The 20,485-nt window shown below is 54.2% G+C and overlaps 1 protein-coding gene across 3 annotated transcripts in view; it reads right to left on the bottom strand.

The window, feature by feature from the left end:
- The window catches only part of NRXN3 (neurexin 3), a 693,208-nt gene that overhangs the window by 479,200 nt on the left and 193,523 nt on the right, over positions 1 to 20,485 (bottom strand). The window contains exons 1-4 of one of the 3 annotated variants that reach the window (XM_075330465.1): positions 18,869 to 19,351; positions 13,445 to 13,746; positions 12,647 to 12,670; positions 7,368 to 7,529 (exon numbers count right to left, since the gene is read on the bottom strand). In XM_075330465.1, the coding sequence (XP_075186580.1) occupies positions 7,368 to 7,529; positions 12,647 to 12,670; positions 13,445 to 13,746; positions 18,869 to 18,926 (546 nt within the window). In that variant the 5' untranslated portion in view covers positions 18,927 to 19,351. Of the gene's footprint in view, positions 1 to 7,367; positions 7,530 to 12,646; positions 12,671 to 13,444; positions 13,747 to 18,868; positions 19,352 to 20,485 lie in introns of those variants that run through there. The other 2 variants (XM_075330463.1, XM_075330464.1) reach the window with 2 other exon arrangements.

Here is a 20,485-nt window from a genome sequence, read left to right as displayed (position 1 = left end):
CCAAGGATTATTGTGGGGAGGCCAGTGAGATCCGGGGAGGTTTTATATATTCCGCCCGCGGAGGTCGGGGGAATATATACCCTACTCTCACTGGGGACCCTTCAATAATCGGCATAAGTAGTATAGCGGCCTCCTTGCTTATTGTCGGGCAATTCCATAATTGGCCTGACTATAAGAGGGGCGCTAGAGAGCGCGTCACGTGCTCTGTCTGTCGGTCGGGAGGTATAAAGGAGGGGTGACCCCCACTTGTTACCCCCCGATTGTGACGTACTGGTAGCCAGCGCGGGGGATTTCTGAGTGACCCCCCCGGTGGTTCGTGACATATTGGTGGCAAGCGGTGGGATCGAGATAATAGTGTGTGTGAGTGTGAGACCCATACTCCCAGACACTAAAGACTGCCTGCAGCAGCTGTGGCTGCTGGGGTCTTCAGACTAGCTCAACACTAGAGTGTCAGAGTGCAGATACTGTAAGGTGTGTGGAGGCATCAGGTGTCAGTTCTGTGTCAGTGACCAAAGTCTGCAAGAATGGCTGAGAGCACCAGGAGCAAAGCCAAAGGAATGGCCGATGCTCAGGCCAGAGACGATGAGGAGGTTGTCCACGAGCCCTCCAAGAGCCCGACGCCAGAGAACAGCTCTGCAGAGGACATCGCACAACCTGGCACTGCTGGACAAAATGAGGAGGAGCTCGCCCAAGGGTCCTCAACGAGCCAGATGCCAGCCCTCCGCTCTGCAATGGACAGTGAATCACCAGGCTCCGCAGCGGGCCGCAGATCACCACGTGCCATTCCACCGAGCCTGGGAGGCTCGGATAGCCTTCTTCAAATGGCTATGGCCCTTCTCCAGGCTGGAGACCAGGAGGGCTACAAGGAACTCCTGGCAGAGCGCAGGGCAGAGCGGCAGGCAGCGCGTGAAGAGCGCCAGGCAGAGCGTGAGGCTGCGGAGCGACGGCAACAGGCAGACCGTGACCACCAGCTGCAGCTAGCTCAGCTCCGGCCCTCATCAGCCACACGTGACCTTCAAGACACCAAACTTCCAAAGGTCCGTGTTGAGGACTTCCCAGTGCTGGAGAAGGATGGAGACTTGGACTCTTTCTTGACTGCTTTTGAACGGACTTGCTTGCAGCACCATCTGGACAAGGAGCAGTGGGCCAAATACCTGACCCCCCGTTTAAGGGGTAAGGCCCTGGATATCCTTGGGGACTTGCCTGCTGAGGCAGATCAGGGCTACGACACCATCAAGCGGGCCCTGATCCAACAGTACAACCTCACCCCAGAGTCCTACCGCAAGAAGTTCCGGAGCCTACAGAAGGGACCAAAGGACTCCTGGGCTGACCACAGGCGGGCACTTGCCCGAGCTGCCGACCACTGGACCCAAGGCCTGCAGCTTTCCACCGGACCGGAGATCCTGGACTTGTTCATCACGGAGCAACTCTTGTGGAACTGCCCTGAGGATCTCCGCCAGTTCATCCGAGACCAGAAGCCAAAGGGGTCCACGGCTACAGCTGCCCTGGCCGATGACTACACCAACAATCGGGCTCCTGAAGCCAGGAGAGCAGCCACCAGCAGCACCTGGAGAGGGGGTAAGATGAATTCTGCGACTGCCCCACCTGCCCCTAGACTGCAGGGGGTGTCCCCCTCAACTCCCCTTTCCAGGCCCGTGGCAGAACCAAGACGGTGCCACCAGTGCAACCTACCTGGACACTTCAAGGCCATGTGCCCTCAGCGTCCCAAGGCCCCGGCTCCGTCCCCGTCCCAAGGGCCGCCCAAGGTGTATTGTGTGGGTGGGGGTGGTGGTAGGTCCCTGGACAGCTTCCAACCTGTCACCGTCGGCCGGTCTGTGACCATAGGACTGCGAGACAGCGCCTCGGAGGTGACTCTGGTGCGGCCTGAGATGGTGTCCCCCCAAGACTTGATCCCTGGAAAAACCCTCGCTGTCTCCGGGATTGGAGGCATTGACCCGGCGCTGCCTGTTGCTGACATTTATGTGGACTGGGGCGCAGGGCGAGGGGTGAGGGAGGTGGGGGTAACTGATCGGATCCCCGCAAACGTGCTACTTGGGACAGATTTGGGGCAGATAACCTCCCAGTTTGGGCCCCAACCAAGGGCTGAACCTTCAGCCAGTACTGACATGCCTCCGGACAATGTTAATGTGTTATCTATGAATGATGTAAGGGAGGAGGGAGTGAACTCTGATATTTCTGCTTGCATAGACACCATAGACACACACACAGCTGCAGCTGTGACAGGGGAGGGGGTCAGAGAAAGGTGTGACAATGCCTCTACAAGTAATCAGCCTGTGAGCTGGGATCTGTTGCCCTCTGCAGGGATAAGCAGAGAGCAGGGTGCTGCAGGGGGAGGACCAGTGTGTGGGGTGGGGGCTACCACAGCAAATGTGGGGTCCCCAGAGATTTCACAGCGGGGTTCTGTTGCTGCAGGAGGGGAACAGGCAGGTGAGATTGGGGCCGGTCCAGGAGCGGAAGTGCTCCCAGGTAAGATCTCGGTGCATGGTTCCCCCACAACCGGGGTGTCAGGAAGCCAGGTAGGTCTGCCTGAACCGGCGACTTGGTCAGGAACGGAGGAGGAGCAGGCACGACCCACGGTCGCAGCGGCTGTGGCCGCTGTCACCCGCAGTGGGAGTGCTGGAAGCCAAGGGGCCTCCCGGAGGTCCGATAGCTCTTCCCCTTCTGACCAAGTGGCAGCCGAGTCAGGTGGAGGCCAGGACACAGGTCCCGGGTACTGACTGAAGATGTGACAGTCTCGTCGATTCTGGCCACATCTAGTCAGGGGTTTCAGGCAGCGTTAGAAGCTGACGACAGCCTGAAAGCTCTTAAGGAGCAGGCGGCACAGCCTCCCTCGGACTCGGACCCGGAGCGAGTGGTCTGGGACCAAGGACGGCTGTACCGGGCCACGGTCCAGCAGGGTTCACCGGAGGCGTGGCCCAGGGACCGACAGTTGGTGGTACCCTATCCGTTCCGGACGGAGTTGTTGCGGATCGCACATGAGATTCCGATGGCCGGACACCTAGGGATCGCTAAGACCAAGGCCAGGTTAAACCAGCATTTCTACTGGCCAAAAATGGGGGCCGATGTGGCTGCCTACTGCCGTTCGTGTGAAACCTGTCAGAGAGTGGGGAAGGCGGGGCCACACCCCAAAGCCCCACTAGTATCTCTGCCAATCATCGATGAGCCTTTCAGGAGGGTGGCTGTGGATCTGGTCGGCCCGCTGGCCATCCCCAGCAGCTCCGGGAAACGCTTCATACTGACGGTAGTGGACTATGCCACCCGGTACCCAGAAGCAGTGGCCTTGTCGTCCATTCGGGCTGACAAGGTGGCCACCGCATTGCTGGAGATTTTCTCCCGAGTGGGTTTTCCCCAGGAAATGCTCACTGACCGGGGGACCCAATTCATGTCCCAGCTGATGGAGGCCCTCTGTAAGCAAGTCCAGGTGCGACATCTGGTGGCCAGCCCGTACCATCCACAGACTAATGGCCTGTGCGAGCGGTTTAATGGCACCTTAAAGCAGATGCTTAAGATGTTGGTCGACTCCCATGGGCGTGACTGGGAGCGGTATCTCCCACACCTGTTATTTGCTTACCGGGAGGTTCCACAGGCCTCAACAGGATTCTCACCGTTTGAGCTCCTGTACGGGCGACGTGTGCGGGGCCCCCTGGCTCTGGTGAAAGAGGCTTGGGAAGGGGATTTGGCCACCCCTGGAGTGTCGGTTATCGAGTATGTCATGCGCTTCCGGGACAAAATGCAGGCCTTGACGCAACTGGTACACGACAATATGGCTCAAGCCCAGGCCGATCAGAAGCGTTGGTACGACCAGAACGCTTGTGAGAGGACCTACCAAGTGGGTCAAAAGGTGTGGGTACTGGTCCCCGTACCACAGGACAAGCTTCAGGCAGCCTGGGAAGGCCCATACCTCGTGTACCAGCAGCTCAACCCTGTGACGTACCTGGTCACCCTGGACCCTGCCCGTGGAAGGCGGAAGCCCTTCCATGTGAACATGATGAAGGCACATCATGAGCGGGAGGCGTGTGCGCTCCCCGTGTGCAACCTGCCCGAGGAGGGAGAAGCGGAAACCCTCTTGGATATGCTAGCCCAGGTTAGGGCCGGCGGATCCATTGAGGATGTGGAGGTTGGCCACCAGCTCTTGGAGGACCAACGGTCCCAGCTGTGGGCCACCCTCCTCCCCTTCCGGGGGTTGTTTACCAACCAGCCCGGAAGGACTGACTTGGCTGTCCATCACGTGGACACTGGGGATCATCCCCCGATCCGGCGTTCAGCATATCGGGTCTCCCTGGAGGTGCAGCAACACATGCGCCAGGAGATTGACGAGATGCTGAAGCTGGGGGTGATCCAGGCATCCAACAGCGCTTGGGCCTCGCCTGTAGTCCTCGTCCCTAAGAAGGACCGAACCACTCGGTTCTGCGTGGACTACAGGGGGCTCAATGCTGTCACGGTCGCCGATGCGTACCCAATGCCACGCATCGATGACCTGCTCGATCAGTTGGCCGGGGCTCAGTACCTGACCATCATGGACCTGAGCCGGGGATATTGGCAGATCCCCCTGACTCGCAAGGCCAGGGAACGTTCTGCCTTTATTACCCCATTTGGACTATACGAGTCCACGGTGATGCCATTCGGGATGAGGAATGCCCCTGCCACTTTCCAGCGGATGGTCAACACCCTGCTCAAGGGACTTGAAGGGTACGCGGCCGCGTACCTAGATGACATTGCCGTCTTCAGTCCCACCTGGGAGGACCACCTAGAGCATCTAGCACAGGTGCTCAGGCGGATCCACCGGGCAGGTTTGACCATCAAGCCGGGAAAGTGTCAGCTGGCCATGAGCGAGGTCCAGTACCTCGGTCACCGGGTAGGCGGGAGAACACTGAAGCCCGAGCCTGAGAAAGTGGAGGCCATCGCATCCTGGCCCACCCCCAGGACCAAGAAGCAGGTGATGTCCTTCTTGGGGACCGCTGGGTACTATAGGAGGTTTGTTCCACGCTATAGTAGCCTGGCAAAGCCCTTGACGGACCTCACCAAGAAGAAGCTGCCCTCTGCAGTCGATTGGACAATGGACTGCGAGACAGCCTTCCAGGCCCTAAAGGACGCCCTGTCCAGCCCGCCCGTGCTACAGGCAGCCGACTTCACGCGGCCGTTTGTAGTACAGACCGACGCCAGTGACTTCGGCCTCGGTGCGGTGCTCAGCCAGGTGGACTCTGCGAGCCAAGAGCACCCAGTCTTGTACCTGAGCAGGAAGCTGTTACCAAGGGAAGTGGCCTATTCCACGATGGAGAAGGAGTGCCTGGCCATAGTGTGGGCCCTGCAGCGTCTGCAACCCTATCTATACGGGCGCCACTTCATCGTGGAGACGGACCACAATCCCCTCAGCTGGTTGCACACCGTCTCTGGGACGAATGGGCGATTGTTGCGATGGAGCCTTGCGCTCCAGCAATACAACTTCACCATTCGCCACAAAAGGGGCCGTGACCACGGTAACGCAGACGGGCTGTCCCGACAAGGAGAGGTCGCGGACGGGCGCACGGGGGAACACCGGAGTGTGCTGCCCCCTAGCGCCCTCAAAAGGGGGGAGGTGTGAGGCAAATCCCGGGATATGAAGATGAATTATGACTTCCAGTCATAATCGCTCATCACTCCCTGGCAGTGCCCCCCTCCCTTCTTGTTCTCAATGTCCAGCATCTGTGAAGGTGTTACACCTCCATGGCCATCTCCTGTGATATGGAGATGAGATGATGTGGGAACAATGGACACAGGAGGACTCCCTGCCGTGACCCTGTGGTAGGAGCTGCTATCTAATTAGCAAGCTTGGAAGTATCCAGACAGAACGACTCCAGTAAAAAATGGTTCATATCTCGCAAGCCATATTTCCGATAAATATGGCAACCATAAAAATGGTGTCTCCGCATGCGGACGATGCTGGCACACCCTTTTTATGGGAGCGGGAGCTTGGGAAATACCCCAGGCGTGATATCAGCCAATGTGGAACTAGTAGACGAGTCATGAGTCCTCTCATTCTGTAGCTAAATTCATAACTGTCACAATGAGAGCATTGGCGTCCGCCTACGACGCTCCCAGGCCAAGTTATGGCCATATTCCATGTTGTGGATTTTGTCCATAACTCCAGCCAGGGGTGGAGCAGTGCTCCCTCTGAGGTCACGAAGGTAGGAGGGGACCTGGATTTGCCCAGGTTGATAACCCTACTTCGGCCATTTTCCAGTGTTCTTTCGCTGGGGGTCACGTGCAGGAAACATCTGTGGGAGTTCCTAGAAACCTGGTCTACAGCGCCCCCCTGTGGCCAGACGCACAAGGTAACTGATTGAATTGCATACCTGTTTGTAAACCATGCTTTATCTGTAACTGTACTCTGACATATGTATATTCTGTAGATTCCCTATTGTATATATTGTAGTTTCTAGTGTGCTTTAGGCTGATTAAATTATATAATTAATCTTGGGCTGTTCTGTTATCTCGATCTTGAATCCCACGTCTGTGTGTTCGGCTAATAGTTACCGTGAAGCGGTTGGTGGCAGCGAGTTGTGCCAAGGATTATTGTGGGGAGGCCAGTGAGATCCGGGGAGGTTTTATATATTCCGCCCGCGGAGGTCGGGGGAATATATACCCTACTCTCACTGGGGACCCTTCAATAATCGGCATAAGTAGTATAGCGGCCTCCTTGCTTATTGTCGGGCAATTCCATAATTGGCCTGACTATAAGAGGGGCGCTAGAGAGCGCGTCACGTGCTCTGTCTGTCGGTCGGGAGGTATAAAGGAGGGGTGACCCCCACTTGTTACCCCCCGATTGTGACGTACTGGTAGCCAGCGCGGGGGATTTCTGAGTGACCCCCCCGGTGGTTCGTGACAGCGACATTCTTGAGGAGGAGGGGGGACAGTGCCATGAGTACGAGGAAGGGGGGGCAGGGTAATCTGCACAAGGACAGAGTCAGAAAAAAAGCACCGAAAAATTCACATTATTCTGACACCTGCAGACGAGCTAAGTAAATGTATTGCAATTAGAAGAAGTAACATGGACTCACGTATCTGCTGCCGGCGGAGAAAGCTATGGCACATCCAGCTGTCAATATCTGCTCGCAGACAGCGCGGTCTGTACTAAAGCCGCCACGTACCATGTGGTCACCAGTATTAACCCCAAACAAGACTGATCATATAGCAGTACCCATGTCGCTCCCTGCACCTTAATACACTCCAACTCTCCACCTATGGCACGGACACCATACTGCAGGCTATCTCCATCCAACTCTTCACAGAAATACAAAGTGTATAAACCGTGAAGGAGCCTTTAAGATGCATGGTGTTATACCGGGCGTCTCAAGGTCGTCACTCACCTCCTTTAAGCAGCCCATGAAGTTGTTACTGACCGGGGACCCTGGCAAGTCAGCGGTGCTGGGGCTGCCCCCCACATAGAAGAAGTCATCAGACCCCAACATGGTGTAGTCCTCCTGAGTGTACCCGGTGGTAGTGAGAATCCCATCCACGGATATTGTCACCTTATGGGAAGAAAGCGACACAACATGATTCTGAGCAATGGCCTCCGCAGAGCAGGAGCGAGAGAACACCCTGGTCTTGGTGAAAAATAAGGTCAAAAACTTTTTTTCATTGTCAGTGGTCTGGATTTGGATGACCGCACTCATCATCCTCCCCAGCTGCAGACACTGGACGGACGGTGCTAGAAGCCTACATAGGACCAATCCCTACGAGGCGTCTATCCTCCGAGCATTTCATGTTCACCTGGAGAATGTGTCCCCCTGAAGAGGAACATGCTGCCCGAATGACCTGCAAACACAAATACTTACCGCACCTCGGCACTCATGGACCCCTCATCATAACAAACAGCTGATGTAAATGGTAGGAAACAGCATGTGACCCCTCAGGGGCCCCTCCGGAATATGAAATGCCATGTACCAGGAATATGGCGGCTGAACACATGACACGCACTATCACTAGGCTTTTATAGCAGAGACGGATGAGGGTGCCCCGCGGCCAGCAGCGGCTTCACAGGGAATGGCCGGCTGCAGAAACACCTGGAAACCATTGTGCCCACCGCTGGCAGAATGTCACAGAGGGGCATGTGTTCAGCAGCTCGGACTAGGACTCAACAGCCCGCTGAGGATTGGGCTAACTAATCCTGTAGCCATTCACCACAACCCTTACTAGCACCTGAGACCTACATAGCCCACCGGTCCAATAGGAGCCCCAAGCATGAAAAGTGCCAACAAGCCAAGAGAGTCCACCAGTAACAAAGGATTAGCGGAGAACAGAGCCCGGAGGGCAGGAAAGATGGTCTCAGGATTCCTGTACCCAATCACCACTAGTCCCGAAAGATGGAAGAGCTGCTCATCCACACATGCCTAAAGGTCCGCTCCCCCAGCCCTACAGGTCCTCAACCAGTCGCCCAAGAGATGACACATGAGGATGGAAGGCCAACACATTAGTGTGTTAGAAAGGGAGAGGGAGCTGCAGATGGGCAGGCTGGAGTGCCGATGGGCTGTGGACCAAGAGGAAAGCCCTGACCCTGCCACCACCAAGACATCCCAAGTCCTGAGGACGGAGTCAACGCTCTACAACTCCACCATTGTCCAGGAGCTGGGACGTCTCCAGAACCTAGCATCAGCCCATGCTGGAATATGGATGATAACGAGGGCAGGAATAACGGGATGATACCGGGGGCCGTAACAATAGGATGATACTGGGGGGGGCAGGAATAACAGGATGATACCGGGGGGCAGGACTAACAGGATGATACCGGGGACAGGACTAACAGGATGATACCGGGGGGGGGGGGCAGGAATAACAGGATGATACCGGGGGGGCCGTAACAATAGGATGATACCGGGGGCCGTAACTATAGGATGATACCGGGGGGGGCAGGAATAACAAGATGATACCGGGGGCCGTAACAATAGGATGATACCTGGGGGGGGCAGGAATAACGGGATGATACCGGGGGACAGGACTAACAGGATGATACCGGGGGGCAGGACTAACAGGATGATACCGGGGGGGAAGCAGGAATAACAGGATGATACCGGGGGGCAGGAATAACAGGATGGATGATACCGGGGACAGGACTAACAGGATGATACCGGGGGGAAAGCAGGAATAACAGGATGATACCGGGGGACAGGACTAACAGGATGATACCGGGGGGCAGGAATAACTGGATGATACCGGGGGCCGTAACAGTAGGATGATACCGGGGGGGGCAGGAATAACAGGATGATACCGGGGGGGGGGGGCAGGAATAACAGGATGATACCGGGGGCCGTAACAGTAGGATGATACCGGGGGGGGGGGGCAGGAATAACAGGATGATACCGGGGGCCGTATCAGTAGGATGATACCGGGGGGGGGGCAGGACTAGCAGGATGATACCGGGGGGCAGGACTAACAGGATGGATGATATCGGGGACAGGACTAACAGGATGATACCGGGGGGAAAGCAGGAATAACAGGATGATACCGGGGGGCAGGAATAACAGGATGATACCGGGGGGGAGCAGGACTAACAGGATGGATGATACCGGGGACAGGACTAACAGGATGATACCGGGGGGGAAGCAGGAATAACAGGATGATACCGGGGGGCAGGAATAACAGGATGATACCGGGGGACAGGACTAACAGGATGATACCGGGGGGCAGGTATAACAGGATGATACCGGGGGGCAGGACTAACAGGATGATACCGGGGACAGGACTAACAGGATGATACCGGGGGGGGGGGGCAGGAATAACAGGATGATACCGGGGGGGCCGTAACAATAGGATGATACCGGGGGCCGTAACTATAGGATGATACCGGGGGGGGGCAGGAATAACAGGATGATACCGGGGGCCGTAACAATAGGATGATACCGGGGGGGGCAGGAATAACGGGATGATACCGGGGGACAGGACTAACAGGATGATACCGGGGGGCAGGACTAACAGGATGATACCGGGGGGGAAGCAGGAATAACAGGATGATACCGGGGGGCAGGAATAACAGGATGGATGATACCGGGGACAGGACTAACAGGATGATACCGGGGGGGAAGCAGGAATAACAGGATGATACCGGGGGGCAGGAATAACAGGATGATACCGGGGGCAGGAATAGCAGGATGATACCGGGGGGCAGGAATAACAGGATGATACCGGGGGCCGTAACAGTAGGATGATACCGGGGGGGGAGCAGGAATAACAGGATGATACCGGGGGCCGTAACAGTAGGATGATACCGGGGGGGGGCAGGAATAACAGGATGATACCGGGGGCCGTAACAGTAGGATGATACCGGGGGGGGGGGGGCAGGACTAACAGGATGATACCGGGGGGCAGGACTAACAGGATGATACCGGGGACCGGGGGGGTAGGACTAACAGGATGGATGATACCGGGGACAGGACTAACAGGATGATACCGGGGGGAAAGCAGGAATAACAGGATGATACCGGGGGACAGGACTAACGGGATGATACCGGGGGGCAGGAATAACTGGATGATACCGGGGGCCGTAACAGTAGGATGATACCGGGGGGGGGGGGCAGGAATAACAGGATGATACCGGGGGGGGGGGGCAGGAATAACAGGATGATACCGGGGGCCATAACAGTAGGATGATACCGGGGGGGGGGCAGGAATAACAGGATGATACCGGGGGCCGTATCAGTAGGATGATACCGGGGGGGGGGGCAGGACTATCAGGATGATACCGGGGGGCAGGACTAACAGGATAGATGATATCGGGGACAGGACTAACAGGATGATACCGGGGGGAAAGCAGGAATAACAGGATGATACCGGGGGGCAGGAATAACAGGATGATACCGGGGGGGAGCAGGACTAACAGGATGGATGATACCGGGGACAGGACTAACAGGATGATACCGGGGGGGAAGCAGGAATAACAGGATGATACCGGGGGGCAGGAATAACAGGATGATACCGGGGGACAGGACTGACAGGATGATACCGGGGGGCAGGACTAACAGGATGATACCGGGGGGCAGGACTAACAGGATGATACCGGGGGGGGGGGCAGGACTAATGGGATGATACCGGGGGGGAAGCAGGAATAACAGGATGATACCGGGGGGCAGGAATAACAGGATGATACCGGGGGACAGGAGTAACAGGATGATACCGGGGGACAGGAATAACAGGATGATACCGGGGGACAGGAATAACAGGATGATACCGGGGGGCAGGACTGACAGGATGATACCGGGAGGCAGGACTGACAGGATGATACCGGGGGGGCAGGACTAACAGGATGATACCGGGGGCAGGAGTAGCGGGATGATACCGGGGGGGGGGCAGGAATAACAGGATGATACCGGGGGGCAGGAATAACAGGATGATACCGGGGGGCAGGACTAACAGGATGATACCGGGGGGCAGGACTAACAGGATGATACCGGGGGGGGGGGGCAGGAATAACAGGATGATACCGGGAGACAGGACTAACAGGATGATACTGGGGGACAGGAGTAACAGGATGATACCGGGGGGGGGCAGGAATAACGGGACGATACCGGGGGGGGGCAGGAATAACGGGATGATACCGGGGGCCGTAACAGTAGGACGATACCGGGGGGGCAGGAATGACAGGATGATACCGGGGGCAGGAATGACAGGATGATACCGGGGGCAGGAATGACAGGATGATACCGGGGGGCAGGAATACCAAAAATGGATGATATTGGGGAGCAGGAGTAACTAAACTGGATGACAGTGGACACTGATGGGACAGAATAACCTTCCAACAAACCCTCTGGATTAGTGAAAAAATATTTTATATATAAAAATCTAACACTAGTAGATGAGTGTGACAGATTTGTGTGACTAATCGCTGCCAATTAGTGGCACTCTCTCTGATTGTGGACCCCACGACTAACCTGTGCACCCCCTATTCACTGCACCCTGCATTAGCGGACTACCGTCAGCAGAAGTAACGGGACAAGATGGAGTGGCATGACTTCTGAGAACGGTTTCATTAATTAATAGAATGAAATGTTCACTGGTTCTTAGACGCTGGTGTCACTGGGGGAGGGAGATTACAATTTTACAGGTTTAAAGCATTTATAAGAGCCACGATGGGAGATGTCTTATTATTAGTAATCATTGGGTGGAAAAGATTAAAAAATAAAGCACCTGCCGGGCTGCCCACGCCTGCGCCGGCACTCCAGCTTGCCCTGCCATCATGAAGACACACAACATGCAGAGGAGGTAATGGGCTCATCAGGGGGCATTATTAGGATCACCGCCGTTCCTCCAGGGGACAGTATCCTCCCTTAGACCATCAGACATGGCCAAAAATAAAAAAGGACCAGTCACACAAATGACATGAGGTACGAGGGGCTCCGGGGGGGTCTGGTGGAGGATGGCACCTGTAATAAATGAGAATGCCGGAGGGGTGGTAGATAACATATATCTGTCACGTATCCACAGATACGTATAGCACAGACAGAATATTTATTTCTTCCATGGAGGACGTGGGAGGTGAAATCAAAGGAGACATTGAAGATGTGAAGTAAAAGAGAGAAAGGAAAAACCACACCGCAAATCCAGAGAATTATTAGACAATAAGAATGATATCTACCAGACAATGTAGTTTGTTTACCATAGCGTGTCCAATGCCTGAGTGCTTTGCGGAAAAGTGGGGGGAAAAAAAAGCAAATTGAATCACTGTGAACAGAAGGGTCGTCAGATCCAACAACGCAAAATAACGAGAAAATAAAACAGATAAAACAAAGATGATCAGTTAGGGTGTTAGTACACTGTGGAGAGGAGCTGGTTAGTAGCAATGACACATTACGTGAATGATTAGGGGTTAATCCTTGTATAGAGCCGCCATCCTCCGCACACACTCCACACGCCCGTCATGGCTGCCCCGCACTCGTCATACTTACGCTCCCCGGCCCGCACATGCTTTTCCACAATGAGTCACCGGAACGCAGAGACTCTCGTCACCATCACAGAGGAGCACAGTCATCGTCTCGGCATCGCCCTCCCCCCGCTCTCCTGACTCATTGTACCTTGTGTAGTAGCACCAATGGCTACGAGAGGTAGATAGCCCCTGAGGAGGGCACAGTGGGGTCATCGGTGGTCTATATATACCTGTCATGTCATGGCAGCTGTCAGGGCCTCTTATCAGGATTGCACAGGTATATATGGAGATCCTGGCAGTAGGTAACAATCTGTGCAGCGTCGTATAGATCTCTATCCTAGGCCTCAGCCTCTCATTACCCTGAGGATAGTGGAAGTCACCGTATTACAGAGCACTTCTGACAGCAGGGCCTGATGTTCCCAGTGACCTCTGTGGGTACGCCGCTAACACAGCCCCCTTATAGCCCTCCCGGTACACCTAGTCAGGACCTGCTGACCGTCTGAGCCTCCGATGTTACCACGACCTCCTTACCTGGCGCAGGTTCCGAGTCACCTTCACGTCATGCCACTCATTATCGTTGAACTTATCATTGGCCGGTTCCACGATGGCCTCAAAGGCACCAGAGCCCAGATTGATGACCAGCGAGACGGCGCCCCCCTTCAGCGCCAGGTTGACGTAGTCTGCAGACTTGCCGGTGTGGAGGATGAGCCCATTTCTCTGCCGGGTTTTGAAGGACAAGGTAATTTCATCGCTGCTGCTTTGGATTGGATTCTGGGACAGGTCGTAACATAAATACTCAGAGCCGCGGAAGGTGGCCACGTTCTCCTCTCTCGCTGCAGGGTAAGTAGAAAAGAGGTTTTAGACCAGAGCAATGACGGTTTGGATTACCTGGTGGCGGTACAGCACATCAAGGAAATAATGTGTCCGCTACAGTCATGATCTTTGATGAAGGAGACAGACATGGGGAAGAATGAGCAGGATCTGGGCGACATAACATGGATGACCCTACAGTGCAGAATCCCCCAGAAAGGACAGGGAAGAAAAGAGACAATAATCACTGCATACAAACAACGTACGGCCACAGCTCATTACACCATCCTGGGGGGCAGTCACAAGGACACTCGAGGAACGTGAGGCGTAATGACACGCCAAGGTTACACGCTAAGAGCACGACTGAGGAGCAGATCCATCCAGCCCGAGATCCCTCTACAGGAGTCAGAAGACCTGGGCCACAGCATGGACATCACATCCAGCAATGGCATCATTACCATGCTATGGACATGGTTATGAACGGTTATGAGTATTAGGAATTACATGAAGATATCCAAAAACAAGACTTAAGATGGTGCTTGAAATATGTACCACACCTATATTCAGCAGACGGCGTAAGACTCACCAGACATTCTGGGACTTTCCTGTGATAAGTGAATCATGCTGACATAGCTTAATATAAATGAGGAAACACATATACATATATACAGTATATATATATCGCAGAATAAGCTCTTTTACAGTTTACCCAATAGGAGACGTGTTACGTACTCTTGGCTCCTAGCCGGCGGATTTCTTTACATGTATGTGAACTTCCGTAATTAAACCAGTCATATGTTCAACGTAGATCAGTGTATATCTCTTACTGGTCGGTGCATGAATGAATAGCACGCTACTGACAAAATTACTCCTGATTTGGATGCAGACGGTATTAAGGTGTAGATGTACAACTTGGATTGCATCACGATAAAATTATGCCACCCTTAACCACACCGCGCCGTCTTGTGTGGATATTACTACATTACGTACAAGTAAAATATATCTCTCTACTGTGTTAGCCAGTAGAGGTAAAGAATTGTGTAAAAGAAGTGAGAGTCCTCAGTGGTTGATACCCAATAATAATGGCTGACTGAAAAGATGGTAATAATAGCGGCTCCAGACTCCTCAGGTCTCTTCATCATGGGGAGTATAACACAAAATCTGAAGAGTCACATATTACACCCAGGAGGACATAGAAGGGGGCAGTAATAAGACAAGTGACGTGAAGCCGAGCCATCAGGATGGGAAGGGGAGACATTGGAGGCTGTAAATAAGACAAGTGACGTGAAGCCGAGAGATCAGGATGGGAAGGGGAGACATTGGTGGCAGTAATAAGACAAGTGATGTGAAGCCGAGCGATCAGGATGGGAAGGGGAAACATTGGTGGCCGTAATAAGACAAGTGACGTGAAGCCGAGCCATCAGGATGGGAAGGGGAGACATTGGAGGCTGTAAATAAGACAAGTGACGTGAAGCCGAGAGATCAGGATGGGAAGGGGAGACATTGGTGGCAGTAATAAGACAAGTGATGTGAAGCCGAGCGATCAGGATGGGAAGGGGAAACATTGGTGGCCGTAATAAGACAAGTGACGTGAAGCCGAGCCATCAGGATGGGAAGGGGAGACATTGGTGGCCGTAATAAGACAAGTGACGTGAAGCCGAGCCATCAGGATGGGAAGGGGAGACATTGGTGGCCGTAAATAAGACAAGTGACGTGAAGCCGAGCCATCAGGATGGGAAGGGGAGACATTGGTGGCCGTAATAAGACAAGTGACGTGAAGCCGAGCCATCAGGATGGGAAGGGGAGACATTGGTGGCCGTAAATAAGACAAGTGACGTGAAGCCGAGAGATCAGGATGGGAAGGGGAGACATTGGTGGCCGTAATAAGACAAGTGACGTGAAGCCGAGCCATCAGGATGGGAAGGGGAGACATTAGTGGCCGTATATAAGACAAGTGACGTGAAGCCGAGCCATCAGGATGGGAAGAGGAGACATTGGTGGCCGTAATAAGACAAGTGACGTGAAGCCGAGAGATCAGGATGGGAAGAGGAGACATTAGTGGCCGTAAATAAGACAAGTGACGTGAAGCCGAGCCATCAGGATGGGAAGAGGAGACATTAGTGGCCGTAAATAAGACAAGGGACGTGAAGCCGAGCCATCAGGATGGGAAGGGGACAAGCAGTTGTGGACAGTTAGGTGCTTTTGTGTCTTGAATGGTGTGGTCGTTGGTCGTCAAAGTTGTCAGGTTTTGGCTTTGTTTTTAACCTGTTTGTATTAAGTCCTGAATGGGGGCACAGTCTATGCAGCTTCTTTTCCTTGTTGTGGATCAGAAGGGTGCGGAGTCTATAATAGTATTGTAATTTTTGTTCCGTTTTATCTGGAAGTGTCTTCCTTTGTGTTTCAAATTCTCCCTTTTGGATTTTACTCTTGATGCTGTATAAGACTTGCAAAAGATGGTTCCTTAGTCTCTCAGAATCCTGTGACAAAGGTTTTGTGCATAATGGGTGTTGTAGGTATGTAGAATTGGGTTTGTAATCCAGAGTCCTTTGGGGATCAGATTGTCCTTTTTGCATGTGGATAAGAGAAATATGTCACTGTCCAGTTGTGCGCGTTTCTTCAGAAGAGTCTTTAGTTCTATGAACCGCTTGTCCCCTTCCCATCCTGATCGCTCGGCTTCACGTCACTTGTCTTATTTACGGCCACCAATGTCTCCCCTTCCCATCCTGATCTCTCGGCTTCACGTCACTTGTCTTATTTACGGCCACCAATGTCTCCCCTTCCCATCCTGATCTCTCGGCTTCATGTCACTTGTCTTATTTACGGCCACCAATGTCTCCCCTTCCCATCCTGATGGCTTGGCTTCACGTCACTTGTCTTATTTACGGCCACCAATGTCTCCCCTTCCCATCCTGATGGCTTGGCTTCACGTCACTTGTCTTATATACGGCCACCAATGTCTCCTCTTCCCATCCTGATCGCTTGGCTTCACGTCACTTGTCTTATATACGGCCACTAATGTCTCCCCTTCCCATCCTGATGGCTCGGCTTCACGTCACTTGTCTTATTTACGGCCACCAATGTCTCCCCTTCCCATCCTGATCTCTCGGCTTCATGTCACTTGTCTTATTTACGGCCACCAATGTCTCCCCTTCCCATCCTGATCTCTCGACTTCACATCACTTGTCTTATATACGGCCACTAATGTCTCCCCTTCCCATCCTGATCGCTCGGCATCACGTCACTTGTCTTATATACGGCCACCAATGTCTCCCCTTCCCATCCTGATCTCTCGGCTTCATGTCACTTGTCTTATTACTGCCACCAATGTCTCCCCTTCCCATCCTGATCTCTCGGCTTCATGTCACTTGTCTTATTTACGGCCACCAATGTCTCCCCTTCCCATCCTGATGGCTCGGCTTCACGTCACTTGTCTTATTTACGGCCTCCAATGTCTCCCCTTCCCATCCTGATGGCTCGGCTTCACGTCACTTGTCTTATTTACGGCCACCAATGTCTCCCCTTCCCATCCTGATGGCTCGGCTTCATGTCACTTGTCTTATTTACGGCCACCAATGTCTCCCCTTCCCATCCTGATCTCTCGGCTTCATGTCACTTGTCTTATTTACGGCCACCAATGTCTCCCCTTCCCATCCTGATGGCTCGGCTTCACGTCACCTGTCTTATTACTGCTCCCTTCTATGTCCTCCTGGGTGTAATATGTGACTCTTCAGATTTTGTGTTATACTCCGCCTGATGAAGAGACCTGAGGAGTCTGGAGCCGCTATTATTACCATCTTTTCAGTCAGCCATTATTAGGTATCAACCACTGAGGACTCTCACGTTTCACATTATATACATCTGATGTGAGAGGAGAGTGTAATACGTCATGTGTCTATGTGGGGAGTCCAAACTGGATGACAGACCCCCCCAACCAGCAGCTCTGAGCTGTACAAATACACCTGACCTATCAACTAGCCAAACACTCAGGAGATAAGGCCTCTGTCTACAACTATTGGACCCCCTCCGCCAAACCCCCTCATCACCATCACTCAATTTAATCCCCTCCCGACCCCTGCGAAACAGAAGACTGTCACCACCCCCCAAGATTAGTCTGCCCCACACTAAACACCCCCTCCATACCCGTTTAGCCCCCTGAAGACTCCTTTGGGTTGGGTTATTTCACCAAAACATCATCTGTTGGTGGAGGGAGACCCCATACACAAATAGTCAACCGCTTCAATCAACTGTAATGAGTATGAGGGCCTCCAAATAACCCACAGCTGATAACAACGGAAGATGCAAACCACGGTCCCATAGAGCAGGCCACATAGCAAAAAGAGACAACTGGTGACAGGATATCCGTATAGAACACGTCATATAGAGCAGTATTCACTGTGCAGAAACCGCGGCTTTCCCCGGGGCCTCCCAAAGACGTGGTCACGTAAGTCAGTAATGACCTGTAACACCACCATCTTCTCTATGTCATCAGCACATGAAGGACGCTTGGCTGGACCCAGTGCCGTCACCACCATCTCCATGTCATCAGCACTTGATGGACGGTCGGCTGGACCCGATGCGGTCACCATCATCTCTAGTTCATCAGCACATGAAGGACGCATGGCTGGATCCAGTGCCGTCACCACCATCTCTATGTCATCAGCACTTGATGGACGCTCGGCTGGACCCGATGCGGTCACCATCATCTCTAGTTCATCAGCACATGAAGGACGCTTGGCTGGACCCAGTGCCGTCACCACCATCTCTATGTCATCAGCACTTGATGGACGCTCGGCTGGACCCGATGCGGTCACCATCATCTCTGATGTCATCAGCACACGAAGGACGCTTGGCTGGATCCAGTGCCGTCACCACCATCTCTAGGTGGTCATCAGCACTTGATGGACGCTCGGCTGGACCCGATGTGGTCACAATCATCTCTAGTTCATCAGCACATGAAGGACGCATGGCTGGACCCAGTGCCGTCACCACCATCTCTAGATGGTCATCAGCACTTGATGGACGCTCGGCTGGACCCGATGCGGTCACCATCATCTCTGATGTCATCAGCACATGAAGGACGCTTGGCTGGACCTGATGCAGTCATCACCAACGAACTCCTAAATGCCATTCATTACTGGTACCCACATGATGGACGCTCGTGTGAACCCGATGCAGTCACCACCTCCGGACTCATAAATGCCATTTCTTGCTGGTACCCTTGTGCCGTCGCCCCGCTCTCTTCCCATCATGCCCCCGTGTAATGTTCTCCGTCTCCCTCCATCAGACACAGTCTGGTGCAGCTCATTCTGGAAAGGTTTCTCTCCCTTGTGGTAAAAGACGATCATGTCGCCTGCATGTAACCGCGGTCCTCTACCCCTGCTACAGAGTGCGATTATATCAGGCGGCCCCCATGGGAAAACACAGGAGAAATGGAACACTTTAGTCTATTGGCCTTGGAACGTATAAACATGAAGTCAACTGGCCTGCAGGGAGCAAGGGGAGGGAGAGGAGGGGGCTACAAAACGCTCACACGAGAAGACCCCTCAGGCACTCAAGACATAGCAACACAGGGAAAAACAAATGGAACACAGGGCAGGGAGAAATGAAGTCCCTCCATAACACGGCGCTGCTGATGGAGAGTGCACAGCTGGGAGACTGAGCACTGACTCTGCACAGGAGCGGCAGCCACTGAATTAATGGTCTATGAATTACAGTCTCCCGGGAATCTGCAGCCGCTTCATAGACTCCAATGTCACGTTACATGCAGTGATCACAGTTCACACATCGCTGCTCACACAAGTACAATCACATGAGCAGAGCTCTGCGCCACACCTCTGCCTGCACCGCACTCACTACAGCCAGGACAGAGTGCACGCGCCACACCTCTGCCTGCACCGCACTCACTACAGCCAGGACAGAGTGCACGCGCCACACCTCTGCCTGCACCGCACTCACTACAGCCAGGACAGAGTGCACGCGCCACACCTCTGCCTGCACCGCACTCACTACAGCCAGGACAGAGTGCACGCGCCACACCTCTGCCTGCACCGCACTCACTACAGCCAGGACAGAGTGCACGCGCCACACCTCTGCCTGCACCGCACTCACTACAGCCAGGACAGAGTGCACGCGCCACACCTCTGCCTGCACCGCACTCACTACAGCCAGGACAGAGTGCACGCGCCACACCTCTGCCTGCACCGCACTCACTACAGCCAGGACAGAGTGCACGCGCCACACCTCTGCCTGCACCGCACTGACTACAGCCAGGAGAGAGTGCACGCGCCACACCTCTGCCTGCACCGCACTGACTACAGCCAGGACAGAGTGCACGCGCCACACCTCAGCCTGCACCGCACTCACTACAGCCAGGACAGAGTGCACGCGCCACACCTCTGCCTGCACCGCACTGACTACAGCCAGGACAGAGTGCACGCGCCACACCTCTGCCTGCACCGCACTGACTACAGCCAGGACAGAGTGCACGCGCCACACCTCTGCCTGCACCGCACTGACTACAGCCAGGACAGAGTGCACGCGCCACACCTCTGCCTGCACCGCACTGACTACAGCCAGGACAGAGTGCACGCGCCACACCTCAGCCTGCACCGCACTGACTACAGCCAGGACAGAGTGCACGCGCCACACCTCTGCCTGCACCGCACTGACTACAGCCAGGACAGAGTGCACGCGCCACACCTCAGCCTGCACCGCACTGACTACAGCCAGGACAGAGTGCACGCGCCACACCTCTGCCTGCAC

This window comes from Anomaloglossus baeobatrachus, chromosome 12 (genome assembly GCF_048569485.1).
Source record: "Anomaloglossus baeobatrachus isolate aAnoBae1 chromosome 12, aAnoBae1.hap1, whole genome shotgun sequence".
Taxonomy (NCBI): domain Eukaryota; kingdom Metazoa; phylum Chordata; class Amphibia; order Anura; family Aromobatidae; genus Anomaloglossus; species Anomaloglossus baeobatrachus.
Note: the sequence above shows the minus strand (reverse complement) of the source record. Positions and strands in the feature narration are given on the sequence as shown.